We start from the raw sequence: 22,155 nt of genomic DNA on the forward strand, positions 1-22,155 counted from the left end.
AGCAGCTGCGGGACCAGGCGGGCCACAGGAAAACTTTTAGCTACAAATGGCGCCCACACATGGTGGCAAGAGTTTCTACCTAAAACCCGAGAAAGCTTAAAAAAAAAAAAAAAAAGATTATAAAACAGAGCTAAAAACAGCTTCCTAGTTGTGTCTCTCTGGCAAGCTGTGACTTACAGTATGGCAGGTTCACAGCAGCGTGTGGGCTTGAGTGCAGTACAGTGGATTTCTGCAGCAGTACACAGTGGCGTCTCCAAGCCTCACAGTGCACTGCATCATGACAGATTTAGCTTTTGCTAGTACAGGAAAAAAAAAAAAAAAAAAAAAAAAAAGACGTTTCTGGGCTACATGCTGCTGGGTAGAAACATAGACCCACTGTGTCACATGGTCGGCAGTGAGCCTGGTTCCCAGAGCTGGCATTAAACATAGTTCCCCCATGTTGCGAAGCTGAGGAGGGCAGAGCCAGCAGCCAAAGCTGCCATTTCAGTCCCAGTAATATTGCAGTTTAAAGCAATAGATTCACAGTGAAACAGATTCAGATGAAATAAACCTCTAAACAGTCTACAATATATATAAAAATAAATGTAGACTTGGAAGAGAGAGGAAAAAGAATATAGACAGTTATATAAAGAAATAGAAAGTTTTAAAAAATAAAGTCTTTAAAAAGAAAGTAAAAGTATTATAAAAAAATAAGCCACGTAAAGATGGATATCAAACAGAGATTCTGGATTATGTTATCCTTGGGAATTTTAACTGCTGAATGCTGGTCCTATATAATCCATATTGCTCTCAGCAAGATCCTACCAGGAGGCCTATTTAACCCTGCTTACAGCGCATTCAATGCTTCGAGCTGCAGAAATATGAAGCAGGGATTCAACTGGCACTGGCAAGGCTAAACCAGAGGTTGAAGCCACAACTCAAGGAGTTTTGATGATACTGGATTTTAAATGTATTAGCTGTTTCCTGCAGTGAATTTCTTATGTGTTTTATTACAGCTTTCTCAATTGATTCTTTTCCCAAGAACTTCTAACAGTGTGGTTGATCATTTATTAGACACGATTTCCCCTACAAGTTTGGGGCCTATGGATGACATCCCTTTGACTATGTTTGAAAATAGTCACACAAAGACCCTCTTCCCACACTCAGGCCTTTGTTCCTCTTATTCTAGCATAGAGTCTGCTTTTCTGTAATTGTTTTCATTAGCAGACATCTGGCCAGGGCTATCTCCAGACAAAAGATTTCATCTGAGATACTTCTCAAACATCCAAGGACAGATTGCTGATAGATGAGCACTAGCATGCCCTGAACTCACCTCTCCAACAGGTAAGAGAAACTAACCTCACTAACCTTAAATCCTTACTTTCACCCGGGCTTATTAACACAAGACCCTAACTTAAGTGATTTACTGCTTGCAATTACTGGGATGGTGATTGGCCCTCTGCTAGTTACTGATATAGGTAAATATTCCCATTGATTTGCTGTAAGCCACAAAAATATACAAAGGATTTCAGCTGATTATGGCAAAGCTAATACCTGGAAGAAGCCAAGGGCCTTCCAGAGGTCAAGCTGAGGCTCAAGGAGCCTTGGTGATATTGGCTTTTGATTATCAGTCGTTTTCTGCTATCAATTTCTTGTGTGCTATTGTAGCTTTTCCACCATTTATTGGGCACCACTGCCCATCTACTAAAGGAATATTGAGATAACCTGCGCTGACAGCTATGCACAGCCAGAACCCCAGTTCTAGCCTCCCTGTAATTATCATCCAGCCAGGTCCATCCCCAGACAAGTCCATAACTCTGTACTCTCTAAGAACAGACTTATGCTGTGGGATGGTCTGTATGGCAAATTGCCCTCATTGGTCAATAAATAAAACACTGATTGGCCAGTGGCCAGGCAGGAAGTAGGTGGGACAAGGAGAGAGGAGAATTCTGGGAAGTGGAAGGCTGAGGAGCGGAGACACTGCAGCCACTGCCATGACCAGCAGCATGTGAAGTCGCCGGTAAGCCACCAGCCACGTGGCAAGGTATAGATTTATGGAAATGGTTAATTTAAGCTATAAGAACAGTTAACAAGAAGCTTGCCACGGCCATACAGTTTGTAAGCAATATAAGTCTCTGTGCTTACTTGGTTGGGTCTGAGCAGCTGTGGGGCTGGCGGGTGACAGAGATTTGTCCTGACTGTGGGCAAGGCAGGAAAACTCTAGCTACAGACTTATGCATCCAGACTACTCATTTGAGAAGGCCTAGCGGATATGCCAATTAAGCTTAACTTCCTCCTTTCCCAAATCTTACCTCTAGTTCCAGATCTCCCTTTAACTATCACCAGCTGTACACAGGTTGCCTCGTGACCAAGCACACTTTCTCCCACCCTGCAGAAAAAAACTGGCAGATGGCTTGGACAGATAGGAGCCACAGGAAAAAAGAAGACAGTTTTATTGTCTCCCATTGACCTAGCAACTTATAGATTCTTAACATTTTCTACCAATCACATTTAAGATTATAGTTGTGTACATAAGATCCCTCTTCTTAAATAATACCTGAATTTAGCCTTTAGTTAATTCATTAGTCACTTCCCTTTGGGTTGCCAATGATAATTAACAATTACTGCCCCTCTATGTGATTCTTATCACCCCTCCGTTTGACCCTGGAAGCCTGGTGGTCATTGCCTGAGGAAAATTCTTACCTACCTTTATGACCCCGTAGAATTCAATCCTGGTGACCTTGCTCAACCAGGGGATTGCTATTGCTTGGGTTTATAACTAAACTGCTGAGAGACTTGGGAAGGAATGTGGAGAATTTAGAGATGAAGAATGGAGAGGAATAAGGAGGATTTTGACCACAGAGAACGTGTGGATGAGATGGAAAATGAGGAAGAGTCAGATGGGGAAGTACTAGCTGGGTAAGAACGAGATGAGAAGGACCTAGATTTAAGGCAGAATCAAGACAAGAGAATTAAGATAGAACTTAGGGGGAGCAGTGGATAAATATAGAGAGAAATCAGGCAAGAAAGGAGGTAGGCACGAGAACAGAACTGAAGCTGGGTAAACAGGAATGTTATCCCAGAGGAATTAAAGCAAGTGGACGATAGAGCTCGGTGTGCTGAGATTCTATTTCCCAAAAATAGTCCTGACCACTGTTCGCATTCCTCTCTCTTGAGCCCCTGGGATGTATAATATTAAGGCTGGTCCCGATGATATTATACAAGACTGACCCAAAGAGACAACCACCAAGGCCAGGCAGATGATAGGTGCCAAGCTTTGTTTCTTGTGCAAATTAAGCTTAAACCCTCCTCTCTTATCCCACAGCCTAGGTGTTATCACTAAATCTAAGGGTTCCCTTTAGCAACTGACTCAGAGTGAAAGTGCTTTTGCAAACCAAATGCTACATGCTGTTACCCAGGTTGCCTAGTAACTGAAAATACTTCCGGTCCTGCTGGAAAACAGCGCTGCTGAGATCGCTGAACCGGCAGTGACAAAGGAAAAAGACAGTTTTACTTTACTCGTGCCTTATACTGACATACAGACTCCTCACCTTTTACCTAGTCACTTCTGAGAATAGTCTGAGCACATAAACTCCTCTTTAGATCCCCTAATTGACTTTAGCCCTCAGCTGACCCCACCAGAGAACTTCCATTGTCACTCCTGCTTTGGGTTGTAAATGAAAGCTGACAAGTACTGCTCTATGTGTGAATCTTATCACCTCTCTCTATGACCCTGAAAACTTGAAGCCTCACATTGCATTGCCTGTAAGTGTATATAACTGGTACCCGGTGACACTTGTAGAACTGATTTACAAGAATAAAGTGAATGGACTGAAAGAGCTCCATGTGTGCATATTCTTTTCTTTCTTTCTTTCTTTTTTTTCTTTCTTTCTTTTTTTTTTTTCTTTCTTTCTTTTTTTGGTTTTTCGAGACAGGGTTTCTCTGTGTAGCTTTGCATCTTTCCTGGAATTCGCTTTGTAGACCAGGCTGGCCTCGAACTCACATAGATCCGCCTGGCTCTGCCTCCCAAGTGCCGCCCGCTTTCTTTCAGTATTCTTAAGATTAGATTCTCAGCTGGTTGTAGAGTTCTTCCATGGACCCTGGGGCTGGACCTCAATAGCTCTTGTTAATTCAAATGTAACTTTTCTAGTCCAAAACCCCAAAGTCTTCTAAAATTCTTCAAAGAATAGGTCTTGTCTGTCACAGCAACAGTCCCATTCTTAGAGGACCTGGGTTCCCAGTAACCACATGGCTAACAGCTGTCTGTAACTCCAGTTCCATAGGACCCAACACCCTCTTCTGGCCTCTTCAGACACTGTATGCACATGGTGCATAGAGATACATGTAAGCAAAACACGTACACACATTAAACACACACTCACACACAGACACAAAGAAAAAACATAACACTGCAACTCATAATCATATATACTGTCAGTTAAAAATAAAAAATTTAAAAGCTATGCAGAGAACTAAAAATAAAGTAAAATAAAATCCTATCTGTCATTCCCTGCCCCATGCAAGAGTACGTGGCAATGATGGTTACAAAATTACTAGCCACCTAAAATATTTTGCTACTGAGGCCTGATAGCTCACATTAGGAGACCAAAGAAGGGGGTCACTGAAAGTTTCCTGTCAGCCAGAGCCACATAACAAAACCTGCCTTATTTTTTAAAAAAAGCCCATTAGGGGCTGGAGAAGCAGCTCAGCAGTTAGAAGCACTTGTGGTTCTTGCAGAAGTTTAGTTCCCAGCACCCACACGACAGACCACAACCTTCTGTAACCAGTTCCTCCAGGGGATCTGATACCCTCTTCTGGTCTCCTTAGGCACCAGGTACACTTGTAGGCAGTAGATGGTGAGAAGCCTTAATTCAATGTCTTCAAACTGAGGAAGCCGCCCATTCTATCATTCTATCAGCCCTGGTCCTTAAGAGCACTCTGACTAACACACATGCCCAACTGTGATGAGCCTCTGAGTTTGAGAACAGGCAATGTCCATCCTCAAGACAGTTCACAAGGCTTTGTGAGTACAAGTCACTAACATCACCCTGAAGTAAAATGATCACAATCACTATGACTGCTTCTACAACATTTTCTTTAAGGTATATTCAGTTAATAACAGGTAAGCTATTATATTAAAATATAAACATTTATATTAAAAAAACACGACACACTAATGAAACATTTGCCTTACTTCATTTTGAAGAGGGAAAGACAAAGATTGTGTACTTTCATTTAAATCTTTCCTCTTAATCTAAGGACTCAAACATGGCATTCCATTTCAGCTTTATCTTTCCCACTTGAATTTCTTAGGGCTCTTATTTCTCTTAAAGCAAATGCTCACCCAGGCAGCATCCCTTCTCCCAGTCACTCACCTTCCTCATCTATCCATTTCATGGTGAAGGGCTGTTCATTGTCAAAAGAACACATATCTCGAACCTCACTGCAAAGTCCCTCAAAGGAGATGGAAGGCTCAAAGTGTGTTATCATAATGTCTCTGCAAAAGAAAAAGAGTTTTATGCTTTAAAAGTTTTATGTGTAAAGCCATACTGATCTACATGTGACTGACTACCTGGTGACAGACTAGTTATTCTGTGTGTACATGAAACATTAAAACGTTAATGAAATAAAGTTACAACCTGAAAAGCACTGGAGTTATGCAAAACCTGCCTCAGTGCGCTGCTGTCACGGAGAGAACCACCCTCACTGCTCCAGCACTTCCGGAAGGCCTTCCAACTCCACAGCCACTCTCTAAAGCATGCGCCTTGGATCCATCTAGAATCTGCTTCAAACTCCACCCCCAGACTTTCCTACCCCAGAAAGTCTACCATTCATCCCTCAGCTTGTCCTTCTGTTACCCTGGCTTCCTTAGCCTTGACTTACAAAATAACCCACCATAAATCTGTCAATCATTCTTTGTATCACATGATTTCTACATCTCTTACCTCATCTTCAGCTTTTCCCCAAAGAACATGTTTTCTAAAAATAGCTTTAAAGCAACTTCCTTTAGTATAGGTAACCTTCCTCCCCAATCACTGGAATATATTTTTATTAATGAAAGTGTTAATATAAAATAGTAAATAATATATATTAATTGTATTAGCACTAGATGAACAATTTAAATAAATCCAGTAAGCAGCTATTCCCTGTAACTTGACACTTGTTAAGTGTTTTCTAGCAGAGGCCTGGTGCTCCCTCTAGGCAGCCCTGGAGAGGTCTTCAGAGCTCTCACCTCTACACAGCAGCAGCTTTCACACAGCACTCGGTGGGGGACCAGTTTGAAGGTTTTTATAAAATGAACACAGTCCACGTCCTTCCTGCTGTAAATCCAAGTGCGTCTCTCATGCGGTCAAGTCAACGTCCCTAGGCAGGTGGGTGATCAGACACTGGCTAGAGTCACCTGGGAAGGGAGTGGCATGAGGACCAGTCTAGCCAGGCTGATCCGTGGACAGGCTGTGAGGGATTTCACGGCTGAACGAGGTGAAGAAAGGAGGTGGGACAGACTGTAACCTGAAGCAGTAAGCTCAAACAACTCTTTCCCTCTAGCTTGCTCCATCTGGATATTTTACCATAGTAAGTGGACAGAAAACTAGGGCACCAGGGCCCACAGACCCACAGGAGCTGTCCCGGGCCACCTCCCGCGCTACTTCTCTAACGGGCAAGTAAGCATGTGCTTTCACTCTACCCTCTGTCCCAAGTGGAATACAATCAAACTTGGGGAAGGGAACGCAGAGACATTTCTTCACTATACTCCCAGAGGGCAATGCAGATCGCAGGACAGGATGAACACTTAACTGTCAAAACAGCTCTGACCTCAGAATAGGGAGAGAGAGATTATTCTGGAGCCAAATATGAGTGCACGTCCAGGGGACACAGATTCGAGCTACCCCAAACAACATTTTCATGAAGTTCTCATAGCAACAGAACAAAGGAAATTTTCAATCAAATGCACTTTTCTTTTCTTTTTTTTTTTTTTTTTTTGGTTTTTCGAGACAGGGTTTCTCTGTGTAGCTTTGCGCCTTTCCTGGAATTCACTTGGTAGTCCAGGCTGGCCTTGAACTCACAGAGATCCGCCTGGCTCTGCCTCCCGAGTGCTGGGATTAAAGGCGTGTGCCACCACCGCCGGCCAAATGCACTTTTCAAACACACCGGTGGAGCAGAGAGGTGGCTTACAGCAAAGAGGACCATCTCTGCTATCGGTCTGGATGCTAGCTGATGCTGTTCTTAGCTTTCTGGATGATGAACATCAATTCAGTTAATACATTCCAAAACGTTTCACCCATGAGACTCAAGGATGTTAAGTCAGACACAGAGATGGGCAAGGAATGGCTATTTAGGGAGCTAAAACAGCCCAAGATAAATTATTCTTAGGTTCTGGACCTGCAACAATCACAACCTCTCCAGTCACAGAAGTTCTCATCGGGTGAACAGGCTTGTAGAAGATTTGGTGGAAGGTACTGTTCTTTCCAAGAACGTTCACTCACACAAAAAATAAAAGGAAATGACAATAAACACCTATGTGAATCAATAAACATCTATGTGAATAGATATGGGTAGCTGAACACAGAACGCAGAGGCTCTTTTTTAATTAACACAGCAGCCACGTGTTATCTGCCAAAAGAAGTGACAGCTACAGTGTTAAGGAGCTACATACAGCAGTAAGCAGAGACCCAGGCAGACACAGAAACTGAATGGCCCTCAGGACCTGACAGTCTAAGTATTTCACACGCTCTGCCTGTCCCCTGCCAAGACGTTTCATAACAATATGCTTCTTGGCACTCTACCTAGTATTCTGAACTCCTTTGTCTTCAATCCTAAGACACAGGGCGTTATTTCTACTGAAACTTTTTCCTACAGAGGACACCAGGAGAACATGGTCCACAGAATCAACAGGCAGGGCTCACAGAGGCTCAGGGACTCTGAAGAGACAAACACGAGCCCTGTGCGGGCTTGACCTAGGTCCTCTGCACATACCTTACGGCTGTGTAGCTTGGTGTGCTTGGGGGACCTCCAACACGGGAGGGAGGAGGGGTGTCTTTGACGGTTTTGCCTGGCTTGGGACCCCTTTCCTCCTACTGGGTTACCATGTCCAGCCTTGATATGAGGGTTTGTGCCCAGGCTTATTAGGCCATGTTTGGTGGATCTCCTTGGGAGGCCTGCTCTTTTTTTTAAGGGAAACAGAGGTGGAGTGGATCTGGGGGAAGGACTGGGAGGAGTGGAGGGAGGAAACTGAAGTTAGAGTGTAATGTACAAGAGAAGAATAAAAAGTTTAATTTTATTTCATATATTTTGATCATATTCTCCCTTCCCCTCAACTCCTCCTAGATCTGTGCCTTGCTCAGCCATCAGAGAAGCTTCCTCCTGCAGCAGATGGGAACAAATAGGGACCCACACAGCCAGACATTAGGCAGAGAGACCTTGGAACACTCAGCTCTAAACGGGATGTCTCCATCAAATCCCTCCCTCAGAGCACAGGGAACGAGGAAAGGGATGCCAAAGAGTGGAGGAGCCAGAGGATGGAAGGCACCAAGAAAGCAAAGCCTTCTAGACGCGACGGGGCTGGCGCACATATGAACTCAGAGACTGCGGCAGCATGCACAGGACCTGCATGGTCTGCACCAGATGGGCTGAGAGAAGTGGACACATGCCCCATCCATAACCCGGAAGCGAGGTGATAGCCACCTGCAGATGAAAAATGAGTCTTCTCCAGGGGAGTCTCCCTGGGGAAACCACACTTAAGGGTAGGTCCCACATCCAACCATAGACGGTTAACACAAAACGAACTCAATGGCACTCTGGAGGTTTGAAGCCAGGGCACTGTTTTTTAATTACGGGTCCTTTGTGTATATATTATGGCTTCTGGTTTGGGGTTTTCATGGGATTCCTGTGCCTGCCAACACGAGTATCTCTGCATCTACGCATTTCTCGTGCTTTTTCATATTTGATTTGTTTATCTTATATTTTATTATTATTCTTTAGATGTCTGTTTTCTTTTTCTTTTTCAAAACAGGGTCTCTCTGTGTAGCTTTGGAGCCTGTACTGGAACTCACTCTGTAGACCAGGCTGGCCTACAACTCAGAGATCTACCTGTCTCGGCCTCCTGAGTTCTGGAATTAAAGGCGTATGCCACCACTTGGCTAGATGTCTACTTTCTAAGGAGAGACAGAAAGAGTGTGGATCTGATGGGAGCTGGGGGGGGGACTGGGAGGAGTGGGAGAAGGGGAAACCATAATCAAAATGTACTGTATGAAAAAAATCTATTTTCAATCAGAGAAAAATAAATAATTTTTTCATATACATTTTAATCATGTTTCCCCTCCCCCAACGCTCGCCAGAGCCTCCCCACCTAACTTCACGTTTTCTCTCTCTTTTCAAAACAACAAAATAAAAAGACTAAAAATCAAAACACAACAAAACATGAAAAACACTAAGATGAAATACTAAAACAAAAAGTCCACAAAAACCAATCATGGAGTGCATTTTGTTTGTCCAGCTCCGCCTAGGCGTGGGACCTGCCCTGGAGTGTGGCTGATATATCCCATGGCAATACTCCATTGGAGAAAACGAACTTTCCCTTTCCCAAAAGTTATCCACTGCAAGCAGCTTCTTGGTTAGGGTGGGCTTTGTGTCCACTCCCCTTCTCAGTGCCAGACTGTGTGTCTCTATCAGTCCTGTTGTAAATGAAAACATGAGTTCCTAGGAGCATCTACCACCTCTGGCTCTTACAACCTTTCTGCCTCCTCTTCCTCACAGATCCCTGAACCTTGAAGGAAGGGGTTGATAAAGACATCCCATCTTGGAAGTGAGTGTTCCCAAGTCTCCTCCTCTCTGCATTTGACACAAGACATTCTCGGTGATGTTCCAGAGGCCGTGACCCTTCTCTTCCTCACTCTATCTCCACACATGTGTCTGGTGTGGTTACAAGGGCACGGTTAAGAATCTAGATCTTGTTCTCCCTCCTTCCCCACGGGGTCACACCGCCCCATGTGCATAACTACTACAGACACTGGTTCATGGACCTTCAGGTCTTGGTTACAGTCGAATCTTGACAGCCGTTAATTTAAGGCTCAGTTTACACAGAAAGAGAGAAGCACTATCAACACCACAGTCTATTTCATTTGCCAACCACAGAGTATCTTAAAACTGTAAATCTGTCTTACATTCGCATACTGTTAACACATCTACAAATAAGTAATGAACAACTAAAAGCTAAACTTCTTGGATGAGTAAATGTATTCCTATTACTATTTGGGTTTTTGTTTGTTTGTTTGTTTGTTTTTGGAGACAGGGTATCTCTGTGTAACATTCCTGGCTGTCCTGGAACTCGATTTGTAGACCCGGCTGGCCTTAATTAAACTCACAGAAATCCACCTGCCTCTGCCTCCTGAGGGCTGGGATTAAAGGTGTGCACCACCACCACCACCACCACCACCACCACCACCACCACCACCACCACCTGGCTTCATGTTACTATTAACACAACAGGGGTCAAGTATTTTTACTATAATTAAAAAAGTTCCTATAGAAAATCATTTTCCATCAAATACACACCTTTGTCAAAGGAATAAATTTTTTTTTAAAATATAAACATTCACAGAATATTTTGTATTGTTATATTGTTTCTCTCTCTCTCTCTCTCTCTCTCTTCTCTCTCTCTCTCTCTCTCTCTCTCTCTCTTTTGGTTTTTCGAGACAGGGTTTCTCTGTGTAGCTTTGGCACCTTTCCTGGAAATCACTCTGTAGCCCAGGCTGGCCTTGAACTCACAGAGCTCCGCCTGGCTCTGCCTCCCGAGTGCTGGGATTAAAGGCGTGTGCCACCACTGCTTGGCTCTGTCTTGTTTCTTTATGATCCGGTCTCAGCTCCGGCTTTCCTGGAACTTGCTGGTAAACTACACTGGCCTCGAACTCACCGAGATATGCCTGCCTCTGCCTCCTGGGTGCTAGGACTACTGGTGTGGGCCATCACATCTGGCTTTATAAGACAATATGCACACGTTTAAACAATCATATCGTATTCAAACTTTATAACTGTCCCATCTGACAGATTTCAAGACAAAGCACAGGGTCCCGACAGTCTCTGGGGGTCCTAGTCTAAAGAACGCTGTCACTGAGCCTGTGCTCCTAGCTGCTCTCCTCAGCACTAGCACACCCCACTGGGATGGAAAACTGATGGTCTCTGTGGCTAGACCATCTCCTGTTATCAGCCCTCTAAGATCTGACTCCGTGCCTACAGACACACAGATACACCCCACTCTCCAAACAACCTTATGGAATATGAAGGCCCTAGTTGCACAACTCATCCTGAGAAGGTCTGGGGTGCTGAGATTTCAGTGTCAGTGTCAGGGCAGCTTGATTTTTTCTACCTAAGCCTGTGCTCTGTCTAGACTGTGCCCTCTCGAAAATTCATGGTGTAACTTAATATCTCCACTGTGGTGATAGTAAGAGAGGCCATGCTGGGCATGGTGGTGCAGGCCTTTAATCTCACTATAGAGGCAGGTGAATCTCTTTGAGTTCAAGGCCAACCTGGTCTACACAGAGTTCTGAGCAAGCCAGAGCTATATAGTGAAAACTTGCCCAAAAGCCGCTGGGGGAGAAGTGGGCCTCTGGGAAAAGTGATTAAGTTATGCAGGGTTTCCTGACCCCTTCCTGTGCCCTACTTCCTTGGAGAACAGAGCCAAATGGAGCCACCCTGGATAGAGAAATCAGACCTTTAACTAGACACCAAAGCTCTTTGTGCCATACCTTCCAGCTTCTGGACTGAGCCATGACTGTTCTCTGTAGACTGTGCATCCAGAACATTGTTCCAGGAGCACAGACAGATTCCCAGAGCCTCCTCCTCCCTTCTCTTCCGTAACTGTTACTCCCAAATAAACCTCACCCATACTCAGACCCTGAACTATGGCTTTCCATAGCAGATGCCACACAATGTATGTCTTGTTTCTTTCAGTTTGATTTAATAAATTCCACACCTGAGAGACCTCCTCACACACAACAGGAATGAACTGATGTCCACCTGTCCATCCCGGAGACAGAAGTCCAAGATGAAGGCACTGTAGACTTACTGCCGTCTCCAAGACTTGCAACTTCTAGTTGCGTCCTCAAGAAGGGCTCGTCTAGGGTCACTTCACCAGAGGCAAGGCAACTCCAGTAGACCCCCACCTTCTAAAACATGTGGATTCTGGGGGGACACAAATATTCAGACCATTGCAGTATATTACCCTAACAACTCCATCAAGAACTTCTACAGTTGATAAACACTTTCAACAAAGTGCAGGATACAAAATTAAACAGTAGCCTTCCTATATACAAATGGCAAACTGACTAAAAAAGAAATACTTCCACAATAGCCTCAAAAAAATATTTGCACTCCTGTCTTCACAGCAGCATTATTCATAACAACCAAGCGCTGGAAGGACACAAGCATCTCTCCACAGTGTGGGGGTAAGTGTGGTATACACATACAACGGGCTATCCTTCAGAACCAAAAAGAAATTATACATAGTATGTAACATGGACAAGCCCCGAGGACGTACACAAATAAGTCAGGCACACACACAACTCTAGGGCTATGGCTCGGTAGGTACTGGGTTTGTCTAGCCCACAGGATGTCTGAACCTGACCCCAGCACTGGGTATGTAGACCAGGCTTGGTGGGGCACACCTGTAATCTAAGCACTCCAGAGGCAAAGGCAGGAGGGTCAGAAGTTCAAGTGGGAACCTATCTTAAAAATAACAGCATGTGGGCAGCAGTAGTGCACGCCTTTAATCCCAGCACTCGGGAGGCAGAGGCAGGCGGATCTCTGTGAGTTTGAGGCCAACCTGGTCTACAAAGCAAAATCCAGGACAGGCACCAAAACTACACAGAGACATCCTGTCTTGAAAAACCAAAAAAAAAAAAAAAAAAAAAAAAAAAAAAAAAAAAACAAGATAATCGTGGTTCTCCTTCTAATGACATTACCGGAGGGCTGCTGCCTCAAAGCACTCTGTTTCAAAGTACCTTCCAGGTTACTAGTCGGCCACAATGGCTGGGAAAATGTAGTTCAGAATTAAATTAGAAGAGAAAAAAAAGGCTTCTAAAGAATTTTTGTGGCAAAGAAAAAAACTAAAGTTATCTTCACTAAAAGCAAATTATCTTTATTGAAAAAATACTATCAGCAACAAAATACGACTTCCTAAACTGCAGAGATGGCTCAGTGGTTAAGCACTAGCTCTGGGTTCAATTTCCAGAACCCACGTGGTGGTAAACAACGGTCTGTAACTCATTTCCAAGGGATCCAACACCCTTTTCTGGTCTCCAAGGGCATAGTACACATGTAGTGCACAGTCATGTAAGACACTCATACACAGAAAATAAAAATAAATCTTTAAAACGGCCTCTTCATTAAATTCCACATAGAATTAATTAAGTCAATACAGACACAAGCACGCACGTGTGTGTGTACACACACACACACACACACACACACACACACACACACGAGTTTTCTGAAACTTTACTTTTCTTGAGTTTAAAAAAAAGAACAGCAGAACATTAAAACTGAAACTTATTTTTTGGCTTTTGAAGAAAGTCTTGCTACACAACCCAGGCTGGCTTTGAATTCTTCATCCTCCTGCCTTAGCCTCCCAAGTGAGAGGATTGTATCTAGGGATCATGACACCTGGGGAAATATCTGTGTAATATTGAAAAAGCCACAGTACCTATTTCCTTAAGAGACTAAGAGAACGGGGTGGTTTATCAACTGCCATTCCTTAAGTTCCAGCCATGAAAGCATTTACGGAACGTTTGTGTCAACACTTCTCTCCTCAGGAAAGCACTGTGTTCACAACAACACACCCCAATTACCAGACCCCAGTTACAAAACCAAGTTCAAAATGAGCTGAGGATGGCATGCATTCAGAAGGTACAAACAGTACACACACAGGATTTTTCTGGTTTTGCTCTGTCCTTAGCATAAATTATTTTATTGATGGTCAACAGATCAGTGTTTTACTGCAGAGTCCCTAATTGGCAAATTTAAATACAGTTTTACTTAATTTTTAAAGGAAAAAAAGGGGGCATCATTAATATTGTTAGGGGCTCCAGAAGACAACTGTTTAGGGATCCAATGATCTTGTTTTCTGAAGTATAAAATCTAAAGCTTCCTCAGGGATGATTTTAAAAGTAAAGCCAAGAAGAAGCAACACTGAGTTCTGCTATTTAAACATAAACTTTTCTTCTGAAATACACAGATTATTTAGAAAATATTTTATTTGAACTTTACTTAATTTATAATAATTGCCTGGGCAGGATTACCCACAGATGGTAGGACCACTGGACAGAGAAAAGTCATGTAATCTCACAATTAGTAATTATTCAAAAGCCCATTGATGCCTTCCAAGTAAGACAACAGACAAGGGGAGATGACTCATAAGACCCAAGTTCAAATCCCCAGACCCACCTAAAGCAGGTCAAGGTAAGACATGGGAGGGGAGATGGGAGACACCTGGAAGCTGGCAGGATCTGGGGTACATAGGAGTGATCAAGAGACCCTGTCTTTCTAGGCATGGTAAAGCACGCCTTTAATCCCAGCACTTGGGAAGCGCAGGCAGATGGATCTCTGTGAGTTCAAAACCAGCCAGGTCTACATAGTGAGTTCCAAGAGAGAGAGGGGGGGGGCACCTGTCACCAATGAGGTTGAAGGTTACTACTGACACCCAATGTTGTCCACAGATGTATTGTGGCACATGCCCACATATATGCACACACACAGAATATGTAAAATTTGTATACATATGCACTAAATACCAGGGCTCCCAATTAAAAAACAACAACTACAAAACAAAAAACCCTATTGTACATAAAAGGTCCCAGAAAGCCTGATACAGAAATAGAGGGAGACTTCAGCACCCCAATCTCATCTTTAGAGAGGTCATCCAAATTAAAAGCAACCAATAAGCTTCAGTTAAACTAGACTACAGAACAAATGGACTTCACAGATGTCCAGACTAGCCCGTCCAACAGAAAAGAAACACATTCTCAGCAGTCTGCACACCTTCCCTAAAATGGACCATAATCTAGACCACAGCAAGTCTTAGAAAAGGCAAAAGTATTTCTCTTTTTATATCATATGGAAGAAACCAGAAATCAGCAGCAAGAGAAATTACAAAAACTACCCAATTACTTGAAGACTGAACTGTAATATACTCTTGTATGATCAGTGAGATACTGAGGAAATCAAGGTGATGTTTAAAAATTCCTCCAATCAAACGAAACTGAAAGCACAATTTACCAGAACCTCCAGAAAATCCCTAAGGCAGTCTGCAGCCATGAAAACTTACATCATAAATCAGAACAATGTGGCCCTACAGCAGCATGGTCTGTGCTGATATCCAAGACGCCTGTTACCATCAAGGACTGGGTGGGAGCCTGGGGTCTGGGCCCTCACATGGGGCCCAAGGGCCACCCTGTAGCCGGGTGATACTGATCTGAGTGGCCTATGATGCCATCCAGGCATATGGTGGCATTGGGCGGGAGCTGGGATGCTGCTGAGGGCCATGTCTGGGTCTGTGGTCCTACTGCAGTGAGGTCTGTGTTGATGTCCCATGGCCCTAGTTACCACCATAGCTGGCCATGTGGATGTCTGGCTCTGGGCTGCCACCTATGGCCAGGGCCATGCTGATCTGAGTAGACTTCACTGCCACCCATGGCCAGGGTGTTGACTGGGACTGAGCTGCTGCCAGGGGCCATGTATGGATCCATGACCCTCCCACAGCCAGGATTTGTGTTGATGTCAGTGGCTCCTGTTACTACTGAGGGTGGTGCAGATGCCCAGATTACCAGAAGCCATACTGGTGCCTGAGGGTCATGCTGCCACCAGGGCCATACAGATTGGGGTAACCTGGGCTGCCACCTGGGGCCACAGTGGCATTCATGCCCAGGCATGGGCTGCAGCCGTGAGCCATGTCTGGGTCCATGGCCCTACTGCACCAGGGTCTGTGCTGATATTCATGGCTCCTGGTACCACTGAAGGCCATGTGGATGCACGAGGTCTGGGCAGTCACCTGGGTCCATGTTGTCCAAGGGCCACCTTACAGCCAGGGCGATGCCAATCTGAGGGGCCTGTGCAGTCACCCGGGGCCACAGTGATATCCAGGCCCAAGAGGCTGCTGAGAACCGTGTCTGGGTTCTACCACAGCTGGGGTCTATGTTGATGTACATGGCCCAGGTTCTCACAAAGGACCAAAAGGGTGGCTGGCTTCTGGGTAACCACCTGTAACCATGTTGGGGCTTCCAGGGCCTTGCCGATCTGAGTGGCGCTGCCCCCTGTAGCCATGGAGTCATCAAGGGCGGCGTTACTGCGCAGGGCCACCTCTGGGTCCATGGCCCCACAGCAACTGGGGTCTGTGTTGATGTCCTTTACCACCGAAGGCAATGCAGACGCCTGGGATATGGGCCAACCCCTGAGGTCACGTTGGTTCCTGAGGATCAAGCTGCTGTAGGGGCCAAACAGATTGGTATGGGGGGGCAGCATATTGACATCCCGGCCAAGCTGTAGCTGGGACCATGACTGGATCCATGGCCCTACAGCAGCCAGGGTCTGTGTTGAGGTCCGTGGCTCCTGTTACCATTGACTGCTTAGGGTCACTACCACCACCTGGGACCATGCTGTTGCTGGACCCATGCTTATCTGAGAGGCCTACATAGCACGGGGACATCTGGGCCCAAGCTGCTGCTGAGGGCCATGTCTGGCTCCGTAGTCCTGCCACGGTTGTATTGATGTCCATTGCCTGTGCTACCACAAGGGCCCATGTGATCCATGTATCGAACCATGAGTTGAAGTCCAAAGGCCTTGCTGAGTGGCCCCCGCCCGCCCCTCACTGGCCCAGGGAAAGTTGATCCCATCTCTCATCAGCCCTGGGATAATGGACTCCAATGACTCTGGCATGGGAAAGCTGGCCCCACCCTTCATAAGAGAGTTGCTGCCCTCCCAACCCTCACCCTCACACTTGGAAAGGCTGTCCCTACTCCTCACCATGGGTGAGGGAGAGTTGGCTCTCCCCTCCCCATGGGCCTAGGAGAGTTGGCCCCGCCCCTCACCGGAGGGGGTGGTCACAGCGGCCTGGACTGATCAATTCAGCAGCCACCCAGGCACATATCCAGGGCTTTGAGGTAGTAGCACACCCCAAGATCTACCATTGCCATCTATGACTTGCTGGAGTGTGTGAAGGGACTGGGCCTGAAGAGCCATGACCTAGGTCTACATGGCTCAGGGCAACAGCAGGATGTCCAGGGAGTTTCTGTGGGGGTCCAGTGTAGATGGTGTGCCTGAGGCCAGAGGCCTTGAACTTGACCAACAACACATTCATTACACAATGAACATTTGCAAGAAAAGCTGTTTGGACAAAAGGATGTACTGCACGACACACAGTAGCTCCCAGGGCCACTAAGACGAATGAAGAGGTGATGGAGAGGCAAAGGTGGAGGAGCCACGTGTCTGGGGGTTTTTGTTTTTTCCTTTCCTTATCTGTTTCTTGTTGGTTTTTTGTTTTGTTTTGTTTTTTGAGGCAGGGTTTCTCTGCATAGCTTTGGAGACTGTCCTGGAACTCATTCTGTAGACCAGGCTGGTCTCTAACTCACAGAGATCCTCCTGCCTCTGCCTCCCAAGTGCTGGGATTAAAGGTGTGCACCACTGCCCGGCTTGTTGGTTTCTTTTAATAGAAGTTAATATTCTTATTTGTATTTATTTTTTTTCTTGTATTTTTAAAAAATCTTGATCTTATTTTTATTATTTCTTTTTTAGTTTGCCTGTGGGAGGAACACTACAAGTGTGAGGTGTGGATGTGAAGGGATTGGGAGATGGGTGAGAGAAAGAAAAGAAAAGAAAAAGATAATTACTAGTTTTAAATACTTTACATTACTACCAACTATTAGGGTATAAAGAAATGAAAGTTAGTGGTTATAGACATTACAATAGAAATTGTAGTCATATTAGATATGTTTTAAAAATTGAGCAGATATATTTTAGACAGGTCATCTTCAAACCCTTCAGAGATCTACCGAATATGGCATTTAAAATGTTTTAATAACTTAGACATTTTTCTTTTTTGAGACATGTCGGCTCCTGGCAGTACCAATCTACTTCAGAGAAAATATGGGCATTGAAGAAACTGCATATGGAGTTAATTTTCATTGTGGCAAAAGTTAGCCACTGGACAACAAAGTATCCTCGAATCAACAGGAAAAAATGGACAGACAGAACACGAAACAAAGGACTACCAATTCCTGCCAAAACAAGTGTGGTTATGGCTTTATCAAAAGGCATCTTCTGAGGCCAGGACAATATGGCACCATCCCTGAAGTGGCCTTCACAATCCGGAAAAGGTACAGTGCCCTTTTCTTCAAAGGCAGCTGAACAGGCAGTGGGCCAATGGCTTCTGTTGTGCAATGGAACAGCAACTGAAAGCTCACGCCTCTCAACAGTAGACTGGCATTTAATAGAGGGATGTGGAGAAGAAGGGGGTGCTGAGATGAAGCCATATATACACAGCCAAGAAGAATGGACAGCTGAATTCAAAAACTGTCAACAATTTCCAGAATTTAAAATCCTGAATCATGACATGACACTAGTGGAATTCAGGTGTTTCTGGTACATGGACTGCTCTCACCCAATGTGAGGTTGAACTGTTGACCTTGTGTACAACCTACTTCACAAATGAATTTGTCAGATACGATAAGCCTATAGGCTGAAGATGATGCCCCAACACTGCAGAGAAACCTCAGGTGACTGTCCAGGCAGCTGGCTGTTTCTGTCAACTCAAAATTTTTTGGAAGTTGCTTGCGTGCACTTCCTGCTTTTATTTTTGTTAGCTAATATTATTTCCTTCTTGGGTCTCTGAGGGAGTTGAAGATTAGTTAGTTATAGTTGAAGATTAATTAGGATAGAAAGTGAGTTAGATACATTTTGGACTTACTAAAATAGGATAGATAAGGGAATTATTTTCTCTGATTTGTCAAATACAAATGGACTAGACATCGTTTAGGTATTTGTTACTTGTATATATTGTATATAGTTATTGTACTTTTGTATATAGTTTTTCTTTTGTTAGTTATAACCTTTTGCCTTTTTTCTTTTTATTAAAATAGAAAAGGGGAAATATGGTGATATTTTATTTGTACTGAAATGTAATTTTAGTTTTATGTTAATAAAGTTGCCCTGGGGTCAGAGCTATTAGAGCCATAGCAAGAGCATGGTGGTTAGAAGAGCTAGGTAGATTTCTGTGTGTTCAGGGATACAGCCAGTATTGGAGACATATGCCTTTAAGACCTGGAGGGCGGTACTTACAGGCAGTGATGAGGCAGTCATGTGGTTGGGTTTACAACCAATGAGAATGTAGAACAGAAAGACTATTTAAACACAGACAAACAGGAAGTAGCTCTCTCTCCGGGAAGTTAGGAGCACTGCAGGAGGTAAGATTTTATCTCTGAGCTCTGACCTCTTGGCTTTCTCTTTTACATTGGCTCTGTGTTTCTTATTTTAATAAGACGATTGGTTACATCTACAGGTGAGATTGGAGTGCACGATATGAAATTCCCAAAGAACCAACTAAAAAAAATTATGTTAAAAAAATCAGAACAATCTCAAATACATAACCTAATGATATATGCAGGGCTTTTGAAGGGGAAAAAAACCACAGCCAAACATAAAAGCAGAAAACAGACAGCAACAAATAATAAAGATGAGGACATAAATTAATAAAGACCCAGAAAATAATATATAGAATCAATTGAACAAAAAGTTGATTCTCAGAAAAAATAAAGATTGACAACCTCTAGCCAAACTAACCAAAAGACTCAAATTAATAAAGCTAAGATAGAAAGGAGCATTGTTTTTAAAAAGACTCCAGTAGAAATCCAGAGGATAATTAGAGAATACTTTGAAACACACACTCAGAAAAGTTGGAAAACATAGAAGAAATGGCTAACTGGACACATCTGACCTAACCAAATGAAATCTAGAAGACGTAACAACGTCACCACAGGCTGGAGCAGTGATAAAAGTTCTCCCACAAAGAAGAGCTTAGGACTGGACAGACTCACTGCTTGAGCCTATCAAACCTCTAAGGAAGGGCCACCCTCCACTCTCAAAATCCGTTCACAGAATGGAAAAGGAAGCCAGTGCTATCCTGATAGTCACACCAGATAAGGACACAACAAACGAAGATTACAGACCGCTTTCCCTGATGAAACAGACACAAAAATCCCCAACAAAATACGTGTAAACCAAATTAAGGACACAGAAGATCATAAACCATCACCAAGCTGGTTCCATTCCAAGGATGCATTATCGGTTCAACACATACAAATTATTAACTATAATACAATATATAAGTAGAATTAAGGGCAGAAATCACATGATTATCTCAATAGATGCAAAAAAGGACTTCATCAAAGTTCAACACACCTTGAAGATAAAGCCTTAAGGAGATGAGAAGAGAGGAAACGTATCTCAACATAAAGCCTGTAAACGGGTCTGTGAAGACGGCTCAGTGGAGGTTTGCCACGCAAGCACGAGGACCTGAATTTCAGGACCCAGCACCTACATTAAGAAAATAAACAAGGGCTGGAGAGATGGCTCAATGGTTAAGAGCACTCGCTGGCTGCTCTCCCAGGACCAGAGTTCAATTCCCAGCACCGAGATGGCAGCCCACAACTGCCTGTAACTCAAGTTCCAGGGGATCTAACACCTTCACACCAATGCACATAAAATAAAGTTAAATTATTAAAAAAAAAAAAGTAAAGAAAAGAAAAGAAACAAGGGCTGGAGAGATGGTTCAGTGGTTAAGAGCACTGGCTATTCTTCCAAGAGACCCAGGTTCAATTCCCAGCACCCACATGGCAGCTCACAACTGTCTAGAAACTCCAGTTTCAGGGGATCCAACACCCTCATACAGACATACAGGCAGGTAAAACACCAATGCTAATGAAATAAGAATAAATAAATATTAAAAGGAAAACAAACAAATAAACAAACAAAAAAAAAAGCCAGGCAGTGGAGGCGCACGCCTTTAATCCCAGCACTCGGGAGGCAGAGGCAGGTGGATCTCTTGAGTTCGAGGCCAGCCTGGTCTACAGAGTGAGTTCAGGACAGCCAGGACTACACAGAGAAATACTATCTTGAGAAGAAAAAACCTGAGCATGGCAGCAAGCACCTGTAACTGCAGCGTTGTGGAGATGGGGACCAAGGAGAGAGAGGCAGAGGGGTCCAAGGGTCCACTGCCTAGCCAAAATGGCAAGGCCCCAGGTTCAGTAAGACCCGGTCTCAAAAATGAGGAGGAGAGCAATCAAGGAGGATAATCAACATCATCAGCTCCACGTGCACAAGCATAGGTGAGCACACCCTCATACACACACACTTACACATACACCACACACACAAATAAATAAGAAAGGATGGAGGGCTGTATATGACTCACCTACAGCCAATGTTATACTAAATGGGGAAAACTGAGCGCATTTTCTAAAATGAAAAGCACGACAAACATGCCCACTCTCCCGTTCCTACAGTATTCAATCTTTAAGCCAGAGCCTAAGGGGAAAGTGGCGGTCAGGAAAGCAGAGTCAACATCCTCTCATGATAGCATTCTCACAGCAAAGCAGGAGGACTGAAAACAACCAGGAGTTTTTCCGCATACCAGTGAATGTGGCAGAAATAAATCTGTAGGAAAAAGAAATCCCACTCACAGTAGCTTCTAAATAAATAATGAAATACTCCTGAGAAAAATTTAAGTGAAAGACTTCACAGCAAAAACCAAGGCCCTGAAGATGACGTGAGAAGATGGAAACACCTTCTGTTTTCATGGGTTGGCAGAATTAATAAAGAGAAGATGGCTATATTACCAAAAATCATCTCCAGATTCAACAGAATTCCCACCAATTCCAGTTACATTTCTTCATACAACTAGAAATAACAATCCTGAAATTCCTATGGAAACACAAAATTCCGCAGACAGAGTGATGATGGAGGTACGACAGCACCTGTCTCTAAGTTACATACCACGGAGCCACAGTAACAAAACCACAGCACATGAGCAGGACACCACAGAGAACACAAAGGAGCTCACACAGCACTGCCACCTAATTCTTGACAAAAGGGCCAAAAGCACACAGCAGGAAAGGGTAGCCTCTTTAACAAATGGTC

At 44.1% G+C, this 22,155-nt stretch overlaps 1 protein-coding gene across 2 annotated transcripts in view; it reads right to left on the minus strand.

Annotated features, from left to right (window-relative positions):
• The window catches only part of Prkci (protein kinase C iota), a 64,273-nt gene that overhangs the window by 31,020 nt on the left and 11,098 nt on the right, over positions 1-22,155 (minus strand). Inside the window, exons 1-2 of one of the 2 annotated variants that reach the window (XM_037206511.1) lie at positions 6,212-6,497; positions 5,355-5,476 (exon numbers count right to left, since the gene is read on the minus strand). In XM_037206511.1, coding sequence (XP_037062406.1) covers positions 5,355-5,469 — 115 coding nt within the window. In that variant the 5' untranslated portion in view covers positions 5,470-5,476; positions 6,212-6,497. Of the gene's footprint in view, positions 1-5,354; positions 5,477-6,211; positions 6,498-22,155 lie in introns of those variants that run through there. The other variant, XM_028872604.2, reaches the window with a different exon arrangement.

The sequence above is a fragment of the Peromyscus leucopus genome, chromosome 6 (genome assembly GCF_004664715.2).
Source record: "Peromyscus leucopus breed LL Stock chromosome 6, UCI_PerLeu_2.1, whole genome shotgun sequence".
In the NCBI taxonomy this organism is placed as follows: domain Eukaryota; kingdom Metazoa; phylum Chordata; class Mammalia; order Rodentia; family Cricetidae; genus Peromyscus; species Peromyscus leucopus.